The sequence below is a fragment of the Amborella trichopoda genome, chromosome 1 (genome assembly GCF_054954075.1).
Source record: "Amborella trichopoda isolate Santa Cruz 75 chromosome 1, AtrichopodaSantaCruz75HAP2 v2.0, whole genome shotgun sequence".
Classification (NCBI taxonomy): Eukaryota; Viridiplantae; Streptophyta; class Magnoliopsida; order Amborellales; family Amborellaceae; genus Amborella; species Amborella trichopoda.
Genome location: NC_142336.1, coordinates 25,072,251 through 25,084,607, shown reverse-complemented (window position 1 = coordinate 25,084,607; position 12,357 = coordinate 25,072,251). Strand labels below are relative to the sequence as shown.

The window sequence follows — 12,357 nt, the reverse complement described above, 5'->3', positions numbered from 1 at the left end:
ATATTGTGGCGACCTACTACCCTGACCTACTACCCGGACCACCTAGCCTTGAACTCATTCCTTACCACATGAATATTTGAGTTGGTGGGAGTTTTAAGTGTTGATGTTGTCACTATCATGTTCTGTTATTGTTAGAATTCATATCAACCATAGTCCTTAATAACTGTGGGGGGCTTCATTTACAGGTTATAGTTTATGTTTCAAGAAGCACTCCCATTGTTCTCTATATCAGGGACGTCGAGAGGCTTCTGTTTCGATCACAAAGGATCTACACCTTGTTCCAGAAAATGTTAAAGAAGCTTTCAGGACCGGTATTGATTCTTGGCTCAAGGATGCTGGATTCGGAGACTGATTACAATGAAGTGGATGAGGAGCTTTCTTTGCTATTTCCTTACAACATTGAGATTAAGCCACCAGAAGATGAGACACATCTGGTTAGCTGGAAAACCCAACTGGAAGAAGACATGAAAATGATCCAGGTTCAGGATAACAGAAACCACATCACGGAGGTACTAGCAGCGAATGATATTGACTGTGATGATTTAGGTTCTATCTGTCTCGCAGATACTATAAGTCTTAGTAGATACATTGAGGAAATTGTTGTATCGGCTGTTTCTTATCACCTGATGAATAATAAAGATCCAGAATACAGAAATGGGAGGCTAGTTATTTCATCAAAGAGGTCTGTTTGTGTGTATTGTTGCCTATACCTTATGTCGATCTCACTTAATTTTCCTGCTTTTCTCATATTATGTTTTCTTTGGAATAGTTTGTCCTGTGGATTGAGTATTTTCCAGGAGGCGAAGCTTGATGGCAAAGACACGTTGAAGCTTGAAGCAAATCCTGATGCTTCAAAGGTGTGTTAATATCACTAGGATTTGTTTAGATTAGTAATATTGGTTTATGAACACCTTGGGTCTTTATTTCCTTTTTCAGGAGCGTCAAGAGGAAGTTACCACTGCAGGTGTGAAGCCAGAGAAGTAAAGTGAGGCTTCAGAATCTAAGAACAAACCTGAGACAGGGAAATCTATTCCAGTTGAGAAGAAGGAAGGTGGGAGTATGCCGACCCCATCAAAAGCCCCAGTACGTTCCATGACCTTTATCTTTGTGTCTGTGAGTTTAGGTAGATAACTGATTGTCTCTACATTATCTGGGGATTGGCTTTTTTGTGTCTTTCATGCACCTTTCATGAAAAATTCTCCATCAGATAAGATGAGAGTAATGCTTTTACTTTGAGGCTTTTATCTACTTCCCCTGGGTAATATATCAAAAGGAAAGATTGATTTGAATATATAGCATTCCCCTGAATTTGAAAATCTTTGCGTTTGGATTTCACAGTAGGTGACTGATTTAAGTAAAGCAATTCACCAGAAGCTTTTAACTTTCTTTTTTTGGTTTTATTCCATTTATCTGTTGTTCCCATTTAATTTTATGCATTCTTCTTACCCGAGATAGTAAATTTTTCAGGTAGTCTGTGACTCATGTCATGGCTTTCAGAATGTCCTGAAAAATCAAGTTGTTTGGTGGCATTTGGTTTGTTTCAAGCTGTTAATTTAGAGTTAAGGATTTCATCCTATTTGAATCAGTTTTAAAAAGGTATGCGAGTTTTAACTTGAGTTCACAAACTCAAGTCATTTGTAGGGGTGGCCGGCTTAAATAGAACATTCCAACTTATTTTTTAGCTTTATTTGTTTTTGTTCATAAAGATTGGAAAATTCGTTGACTTTTTCATCTACTTCTGACCCTACTTGCCAACTTAAGGTGTCCTCGCGTGTGGTTGTGTCATTGAAATTCTTTCATGCATTTTTTTCCTTGATGAGTGTGTGAAAAATTGTAGTTACTACTTATTTTAGAATTAGATATTGTTCGATATGTTGCTAAATTCTTAACAAATTGAGAATATTATTCATTAATCAATGCTATTAGAACTAGACGTGGTTTTTAAAAAAATTTTTCATCGAAAAAGGAAGCAGAAAAAAAATTTAGAAATTGAAGAAACTAAACTAGAAACTATAAAATTTATGGGAGTAGAAAAAAAGAAGAAGGAATAAAGTACTTTTAACATGGTAGAGAGAGTAGATTAATCCCCCCAGTCATGCAACATAGTTTTAGACCTCTTGTTATCTGTAATGAAATGGTCCATTGACAAAGGCTTGCATGAAAGTTAAACTTAGAATTTCCCAAGCCTATCCAATAGATGGTGGGCAGATTGGCTTGAGATTCCTGAGGAAAAGGGTGCCAAATGTGGAACTAAGATGGAAAAAACAGAATTAATTGTTTCAACATCAACAAGGTGAACTGCAACCCTTGTGTTTTGGCTAGTTTTTGACCTTTTTCTCCGTATCTTGTACTGGATTGGTTTTTGCTCTTATTTCTCTAAAACCCATTCATATTGGAATTTGATAAGAGTTGGGGTTAACGATCCGTTGACAAAAGGTTTTGACTTCAGGAGCCTGGGAAGCCAAAGCAATTGTTGGGCTCTTTCTTGACGATATTGTGCTTAAAATGGATCTGGAGATTCTATACATTCAGCTTTACTATCGCAAGTATTTAAAGAAAGCTTTTTAATTAGCTCTTTACGTTATTCACTTCTTTTCTGTTCATTCTTTTGAACTAGCTTAAAATCCCTTGAGTGCCAGATTCATTTCTAAATTGGATTCATATGGATAATGTCTGATGATGTGTGGTTTTCCTTACAGGAGATTGCTCCAGATACTGAGTTTGAGAAACGTATAAGGCCTGAAGTCATACCTGCAAGCGAAATCGGAGTATCATTTGCTGACATAGGAGCCTTGGGCGAAATCAAAGAGTCCCTGCAAGAGTTGGTCATGCTTCCCCTTCGAAGGCCGGACCTCTTTAAAGGTGGGCTCTTAAAGCCCTGTAGAGGCATACTATTGTTTGGGCCACCTGGGACTGGTAAAACTATGCTCGCCAAAGCCATTGCCAATGAAGCTGGAGCCAGCTTCATCAATGTCTCCATGTCCACAATTACTTCGAAATGGTTTGGTGAAGATGAGAAAAATGTTAGGGCCTTGTTCACACTGGCTGGAAAGGTCTCTCTAACAATCATATTCGTAGATGAGGTTGACAGTATGCTTGGCCAGCGGTCACGAGCTGGAGAGCATGAGGCCATGAGGAAGATTAAGAATGAGTTCATGACACATTGGGATGGGCTCTTGACAAAGCCTGGTGAACGGATTCTTGTTTTGGCTGCTACTAATAGGCCGTTTGACCTTGATGAAGCTATTATCAGAAGATTTGAACGCAGGTATATGAGTGGAAGTACAAGTTGAACTACTTCCATTAGCTGCACCATTAACAGCATGTTAGTACCAAATTAGAAACAGCATAGGATAAGTAAACATGAACTTTGATGCATCCATTCACTAGCATACACTAGGCTAATGCACATTCTATGCAAGAACCTTATATGGTTAGTTTTATCCCTGTGGTGTCAATAACATTATCCATTGTTGCAAGTTCAATCATTGGAGGTCATTGTCAGTATATGATGTCATTTATGATGCTTCTAGGACTGGACTAGCTAATGAGATGTGATTTACAAATAATGTGGAAACAAAATAAAGAAAATTAAACGAAAAAGGAAAATAAGAGGAATAACTTTAGAGGATTTTATTGTATGGTCGAGATTGTCTTTGCATCTGGTAATCTATGAAAAGGAGGGGTTTCTGGACATTGAAGAAAACCTAGCGTGTATACCCATGATTGAAACCAAATATTAGAGGAGTTGTTGAATATTAATATAGATTTTTATTGTTAAATGAAACTAAATATTGTTACTTGAACGAATTCAAATTCCCATTTTGAATCAGGCAAAAGAGAACCACCTGACCAGTACTTAAATTGCCATATTCACTTGACCATCTCTCTAGGTATGCCATTACATTGGTATAGGAGATGTTCATACCAGGAGATGTTAGTCATCATAAATTGTGCTAGACATATACAGGAAAAGAAAAACTTTAAACACTTTGCATGTATACTGGCCCTTAAAATTTCGATGACATTCTTTTAGGTTAATATGCTCTTATTTATTCTACCTAATATTGCTGATTTGTTTTACTGGTGTGTAGAATGCATATAATTATGTAGATGCATTCTGTGCTCACTACAGCCTATCTTGTAACTGATTTGGGAAATTATAACTGTGATATACAGAATTATGGTTGGCCTGCCTTCTGCAGAGAACAGAGAACTAATCTTGAGAACTCTTTTGTCGAGAGAGAAGGTTGAAGAAGGACTAGACTACAAAGAGCTAGCCTCCATGACTGAAGGATACAGTGGAAGCGATTTAAAGGTATGTTCATTTTCCTTATATTTATTAATTTTATCATGAGTTACTCGTAGTAAAAATCTCTGGTCAATTGGTGCATAATAGAATCTGTGTACAATCGCGTCCTATCGTCCTGTTAGAGAACTGCTACAAAGAGAGAGGGAAAAGGAAAAGGACAAGGTATTTTTTTTTTCTTTGATCTCTCCCACGTTGCACTTGTGTTTTTATCTTGGAATTTATCGTAAAAGTTTTGTGAATATGTTGGAGAAGAAGAACAAAATCAAGGAAGGAGAAAAGAGCCCGCTGAAGTATTCAAAGATTGTGGAAGGGCACAGGAATGGGGAACCAGAAATTACACTTCGCCCATTAAACATGGAGGACATGAGGCAGGCCAAGAACCAGGTGCGTAGAACTTAAAATAAAACCCTATTTGACTGGTGCCTATGCATTTCTACTTGTACTTGTTAACTTGCAGGCACATGCATGCATAGATGGACGAACGCATGCCTTCTGGGGAAAAATTTCTTCAGGAACCTGGACTAAATTTCTTGAGAGTGGTGGTGATCCAAGAAACTAGGGCGTGGTCCAAAGAATTCCATGTAGTGAATGTGGGATTTAGGCTTGAAACAAGTTTTCGACTGCCTTTATTATTTCCTTTTGCAATAAATTTCGGCATTGGATCCCATGATATCGTCTTCAAATGAAATGAGAGATTGACATTTCCACACAAAGGATATGGGGTCAAGTTTGATGATATGGAGAAGGATAGAGGAAGGGGAAGAAGATCCAACCATGATGGAACTCGATAAGGTAATTCGAGGATTTTTCCTGGTGACAAGAAGGAATTAGGGTTAATTAAAGAAGAGATCTGTTGTAGGATTTGAATAAGAAAGAAGGTTGAGGAGATATAGGGAATGAAAGGAGAGAGAGTCATCACCTTTCAAACTCAAGGCTGAAATATCATCCCCATTTGCAGAAACAGAGGGTAGGCTCTTTCTCTGCAAGGAGGTTTCAATATTGAATCTCAAGGCCGAAACACATGGTTCCCATATACGGAGACAAAGGGTAGTCATTTTCTCTACAAGAAGGGTAACATGGTGGAAGGACTTGCAAATGAGAGATTTTGTGCTAAAAAGGTATTTTTAGGTTTCTGATTTCTGAAATTTGAGGAAGAAAAATATTATTTTCCCCTTTTTAGAGAAAGGAAAGAGATTAAATAGCGAGTAGGGATTTTTTTATAGAGAAAGAAAAGAGATTGAATAGAACAAGTAATGTTTGAGAAGAGAGAGGGAAAAGTCAATTAAGAGAGAACAGACGTTAAGTGTGCTATGAGAGATGAAACTGGGGTTTGTAAAATGGGAGATTTGATTTGAGATCTGAAAATCTGACTTGAATAAAAAAGGAGGACAAATAGGGAGGGAGGTTATGGTTTGAAGAAAAAGGGACAAGCCTAGGGTTAGAAAAGAAAAAATTAGGAGGCAAAATATTCCCTTGGGCTGGAAGAGAAGAAGAAGAATGTAGAGACTAGTGTTTGTGGAGAAAGAGTTTAGAAGAAGACTGCCAGGATTAGAGATGTGTTGATCTTGAGATGTGGATCCTCTTTCTCTAATACCATGTGAAACTTCATCAAGGAGAGAAGAAGTGAAGGAGGACAAGATGAAGAGTGGCATGGAAGGTAAGATGGCTTGGTCGTTCCACTGAATTGTTGTGGGAACCCATATTCATTCATATATGTGAGTGCTAGGGTTAAGAGCAATCTACTCTAATACCCTTATCGGCACCCTTATGTACATGAGAAATTACTATGAGAAAATAATACATAAATATTAGCATAAGAATAATGAATAATACATATAACAACAAAGCTTCTAATAGTGCTATATACTCAACGACAAGGCTTAGATTGTGATAAAACATTTAACCGGAAATCATAATACAAACCATTTTGAATAGTTCTCTCCTTCCCTAACTTATGGGTGGGACTTTAGCAGCTCGATGCTAAAAATTCGTTTCTGCATGGTGATATGAATGAAGAGGTTTATATGGATTAGCCACTTGGATACAACGCATGCGGCCTCAAACTCTTAAGTGTGCTGACTCACAAAGGTGATATATGGACAAGCAAGTGTCCTGAGCATGATTTGAGAGTTTCTAGCCCACTCTGGTGGATTACTCATTGTTCACCTATATTGGCCCACATGGAATTACGATCTTATTGTTTTATGTCGATGATATCCTTATCACCAGAAGTTTACTATAGGAAGTTTATGTGACCATATCCATACCATTAAGAACCTCTTGAATGCAAAGTTTAGATGACAATTTTGGTTCTTTGAAGTATTTTCTCGGTATTGAAGTGGACAAAACTGCTAATACACTCATTCTCTTCCAGATAATTACGCCTTAGACCATAGTTATTAGGGTCTTTTAAGGAGGGTTTGCTCCCACTCCCGGATCTTGTTCCAGCGTTTTGCAACGCGCAATCTCAATTCCGGGCGATTCCTTGATACTAAGGATCACAATCAGGTAAAGCAGAGATCTTAATCCTATGTTAACCGGACATATAATTTTGGACCTATAATTTAATGCAACCTAGATATCTTGAGCAATAGAGAGATCCATGACTCTTTAAGTACATTTGGAGATATCGGACCAAAGAACTAATCATATTTTGTTCTTGCGCCGTCCATGTTTTTCATGTTCCAGATTAAGTTGAGGTGCTTCTTTGGTTTGGTGAATTGTCAATTTTTTAGTTTTGTGATACAATGTGACGGCAACGCCTACACCCATCAAGAAATCCACCCATATATTCTTTGCGCATAATTCATAGAAATCAATTTTTTCCTTATAAGATTAGTTTAAGCAGTCCAATTTAATGGCTAGAAGAGCAGCCACATTTGAGGATGCCATTAGAGATAAAGATTCTAGATTTTTGTAAGCAATGATGATATGATTGCTTTATGTATGTAAAGAAAGAAGAGATATTTAAAAAAAGATATGAAATGGGCTGACAGGTTTCAAGTCTTCAAATAGGCAGGGAAGATTGCCACACCTTTTTCGAGCCCATCTAATGTTTTCTTTATTGTGCTGAAATATCTTGCATCAAGATTGTATCAACACTAGCGAATCTTCATTTGGAGCTTTGACTTTTGGAGATGCTTTTCTAAGAAAAATTTGTGGCCTTCACGTCTTACTTTTTAGAGAGTGCAGATCTTGTTAAGAGTCTTGCTTGAAGTGTTATAGCGAGGATACATTAATTTTATTGCTAGAGGGTTGAAGAGTTTGGCTGCTGCTTTTTATGGTTTTGCTTTGCCTGTGCTCTGGTACCATGACAAGGTTGGGAAAGAATGCGAAAACATTTGTGTATTTTCATTTCATTACATTGAGGATAAGTAAAGGAGCTCTGTTATGGGTAATGTACAATATTACCCTTGAAAAAATAATGTAACTCCTAACAATAGTGTGTATAGAACAAATGTTAAAAGTATGTTCCCATTCTTCTGGTTGAAATTATTTGAATGATATTTGTCATTTGCCTTACATAATTATGATTAAATAGATAATAGTCTTATACTTAGCCCGGGTAAAGGAGGAGGGTTGTGTTAGATAGGACAGCCATCATAAAACTTTACCAAATCTTGTCATGAATCCTGAACCTATAAGCAGAATGGCGGAATGGGATTTATGTAGCCAAACTCAAATAGTTGGGATAAGGTTTACATGATGATGATCTTAGACTTGCGAAAAGGAATAGAGAAATATTGGGATGCTAGTCTGAGACTGCTTAGGCAAGATTTCCTTTGATATTTTGTAATATATCTGGAAAATTCAGATGATAGACATTTCAAATATTTGTCACATTTAGATGGAAATTAACGTGTGATACACAAACGCAAAATATTCTTGAGCATTGCGAATAAATGATTTCATGGAACTTGATTTTTGTGCTATCGAATCAGCTATGAATGTGATAAAACAGAATTTGAAAACTATCTATATGGAGTGACTGATGAACATATGAAAGTTTGACCCATCAGGCGGTTGCAGCAAGCCGAGGAAAATCATATAACTTGATTGCTTTTTTTATCAATAGCAAGGAATTGCAATATAGGATCCTGAAGACGTAACTATGTCATGAAATATGAATTAGGAAAAACTGTTATTTGGAAAATTTTAAACTCTGAGACTTTCATCCAACCAAACTTTTATTACTGGAAAACTAAGAAAAATACCCAAAAATGGGGTCAATAGGTCATTAGGCAGATCAATGAATTATCTCTTCATTGATGCAAATGACTAGGAACTTATTTAGAACTAGTCAAGATATTAATGACAAACATACCTAGTCTCGATGAGATACTGCATCTAATTTGTGTTCTGCAAGGTTGATTCATGGAAAATGACAATGCTTGCTGCTGGAAATAGCTGAGCCGGAATGGGTTGTCATACTCAAATCCATGCAAAATGGTCCTAATTTACTGCATGAAGCAACCTTGAACAGCTCCTTGATGCATTTTCCCCCGAGTCCCTGCTGGACTTGTAGGAACAATGTAGTTTGTTTGAAAAGGATGCCCTGAAAAATTGATATTTCTCAGTACTTGGGTTAATTACATAATTATGTAGGAGTACTAGTAACGAAAGGAAGAGTACATGCCTTTGTGTCAAGGACATAAACCATTGAGATAGCATCAGCATGTGACGATATGATACGAGCTGCAATGTCAAAACATGGCATTGGGTGATATTCCCAGTGCTGTTATCAACTTTTAGTGAAGTAAGCTTTGCTTTATTTACTTTTTGTCCATATTTGGTTGCATTTAGAATCACTTTGTTTCTGCTGATTAGTTTTTTGGATTTTATAATTTGAATGCATTTTGCCGAGTCCCTGTTGGACTTGTAGGAACAATGTAGTTTGTTTGAAAAGGATACCATGAAAAATTGATATTTATCAGTAATTACATAATTATGTAGGAGTACTAGTAACGAAAGGAAGAGTACATGCCTTGTGTCAAGGGCATAAACCATTGAGATAGCATGAGCATGTGACGATATGATATGAGCTGCAATGTCAAAACATGGCATTGGGTGATATTCCCAGTGCTGTTATCAACTTTTAGTGAAGTAAGCATTGTTTTATTTACTTTTTGTCCATATTTGGTTGCATTTAGAATCACTTTGTTTCTGCTGATTAGTTTTTTGGTTTTTATAATTTGAAGGCTCTCTAAGGTTTTTTAAGTCTTGTTTACTTTGGATTTTGGAACAGTTCCTATGGATTGCCAAAACTTTTTCAAGAATATAAAATGCATTTTTTTTACATTATTAGAAAAATAGAAACAAGGAGTGAACAAAAACATGGAAACTTGTGAAAATCATTGACTTGTTCAAACATATCAACATATGATTTGCTCAATTGTATCATGTTTTCAGCATTAAATTTCTGTCAGTTATTGGGACCATCAGGGATAGCAGTCAACTTACGCTTGTCTGTCCCAATGCTGAGTTGAGACTGATTTTAAGTTTTTCATTAGGTTATGGATGATGCCCTGTGCTTTCTTCTACTAACTCAGTCATCAAGAAACGGAACCATGTTGTTTACTCAGTGATCCTAATCATATTTGCAAGTTTGATCTATTTATACCATTCAAACATGCGGAATGCATGTTGCAGTGAGCTTTGCAGCTGAGGGATCGGTAATGACTGAGCTACAACAATGGAATGAATTGTATGGTGAGGGAGGCTCAAGGAAGAAGCAGCAGTTGTCCTACTTCCTTTAATGAGGAGTGAATTCCAAATCAAAGTGAGGAAATGGACAACTCCATTCGGGTAATGGCCAATCCTCCTCTCTTCTCTTTTCTTGGCTTGGAAAATAATGGAGACGACTTTGCAGGATTCAGTGCTTTTGAAAGACCCCTCTAAACCTTGATTATATGAAGACTAAGCAAAACAAGAAGTCCAGCTTCCAGATTTATTGGCACGTTGGAGTGTAATTTTAAATTTCACCTTATCATCAGTTTATCAGTTTCTTTCGAACCAGTTTCTTCGGTGTTTCCACGTGTGTGGCTTCCTCTATGATAGCTTAGGTGGTTGTATTGGAGAGGAGAATTATGTTATATGGCTGCTACTTGCGAAATGTAACAATAATACTTTTGTATGGTGTTTGAGAAAATAGATGCGGATTACTATTTCTGTGACTAAGCTAGGTTTACTAGTAATTCATTTGGTTTGTTTATTGTACAATAATAATGTCTCTCTCTCTCTTTAAGACACACTCATGCATCTTTATTTTGAGCATTTGATTTTTACTTATTGCGTGCAGGATGTTATTTACGTGTGCATTTAAACATCATTATTTTATGCCCGCGTCCTCCGGGCTTCATGCACTTGATACACTACTTCCACCCATGTGCTTTTATGCTTTGGTTGGGAATCTTGGGAACAGTTGCGCAATGCCTGCTGATGTAGCGCATGATTAAAAACAAGCTCAAGACAAGAAGCAAAGGTTATGCAAAGTCCTCAGAAATGCCTATTTATAGCCCTTTAGGCCGCCTTGACCAAAAATCTCGGAAATCCTGGAAGGAAGATGAGGGGTCCATAAGCAGATACATATTCCTTGTAGTAAGAGATGTGCCCTTGAGTTTTTGATGGACACATCAGAAGCAAAAGTTATGCACGGACTAGAAAACTATGTGGAATGACCTCTCATAATCCATATTTTGCCAAATGTTACTACCATGTCATGTTTTTTGGTGTTTTTGTATTCCAGTTTGCCACCGGTTTGAGATTGCAAATTAAACTGCTTTTCTCCTCTTTGTGAGTTCTAGGGTTGTGCAACAAAGCCCAAAAATCAAACCGCCCATTTCTGAGACGGTTTGATGTCAGGACCGTGGAATTACCTCAATAAACAGCCCCTTTCTTAGAAAAAATTTGTGGTTTGATATCGACAATATCGAACAGCTCAATAAGCCTTTTTTAAATGCATTTTGATTTTTTCAAAATCACATCACCCAGGGAAATTACCGATTTAAAAACCCAGTCCGTTACTCTCTCCTCTCATGCACTTCTGTGATGTCATATCTCCACAGGGTTGCACCTTATTCGCATTTTGTTTTTTCGCTGGACATTGGACCTTATTGTCAAGTGCTAACTTGCTTTTATCTAACATTAGTTGTTTTTGTCATTCTCTCCGGGTACTTGTTCTCTCCGGGTACTTGTCAATCTGTGCAATTTTTAATTATTTGTAATTTTTATCCCATAGTGGTAGTGCATTGTTAAACTTTGTGTTTTTTTTTACCTGAAGTGCTCTTTCTATACTTATATTTCCCCTTGTCTGATTACATGTCTGATCTAAATGGATGGTTGAGATGGACATAATCACAATGTCATGTCTATATACTATTTTATTTTTAAATTTTTTTTACAAAATATTTTGGTACCAAATTGTGGGCACCCACTCTTCTCAAACTTGCACTTGCAAAAAATATTAAAAGAATATTTTTAATGAAATAAAATAATCAAAATATCTTTAAAATTTTTAGGGGTATTTTGATTTATTTTATTTTATCAAATGTTTTTTTAGGTGCGTTTCATTGAATGATGGCACGTATCAAATTTCATATTCAAAAGATTTATAAAAAGAATATTAAATACCTAAAAAGCTTTCCCTCAAGCAGCAAATTTGTAAATTTCCAAAGTAATGAGTAGCTTCTTTTTCTCCCCCTACCATTCTTTTAAGCAAAATAGATCAACCAACCATAAGGTTTCACGAGATCTTAACTGGGAATTCTAAAATATGATCAGGATATACGTTGTCAACTTTCAATCTCTCCAATTTCGAGTAAAGTTTTGTGTTTGGCCTCTAATTTTGAATGATCTATAACATGGTTAAATTTTGACCACTAATTTTGAATAACTATTTGCAAAAACATTTGCGAAAGTTTTTGCAACCTTAGTTAATCAGTCCTCGGGCTTGAGGAGTAACAGTCATGCCGCATGGGTAACAACTATAACAATGCAAGGTGTATACTTCGCCAAATATTCGATTGAAGACTCGAGGTGCTTCAGTA

The 12,357-nt window shown here is 36.6% G+C and overlaps 1 protein-coding gene across 1 annotated transcript in view; it reads left to right on the top strand.

The window, feature by feature from the left end:
* Positions 1–10,489, top strand: part of LOC18432767 (uncharacterized) — a 29,440-nt gene extending 18,951 nt beyond the window's left edge. Inside the window, 9 exon segments of the mRNA XM_088853978.1 lie at positions 186–682; positions 770–857; positions 937–1,083; positions 2,450–2,542; positions 2,700–3,268; positions 4,180–4,318; positions 4,400–4,474; positions 4,568–4,700; positions 9,962–10,489. Coding sequence (XP_088710104.1) covers positions 186–682; positions 770–857; positions 937–1,083; positions 2,450–2,542; positions 2,700–3,268; positions 4,180–4,318; positions 4,400–4,474; positions 4,568–4,700; positions 9,962–10,068 — 1,848 coding nt within the window. The 3' untranslated portion in view covers positions 10,069–10,489.
* Positions 10,490–12,357: the final 1,868 nt, after the last annotated feature.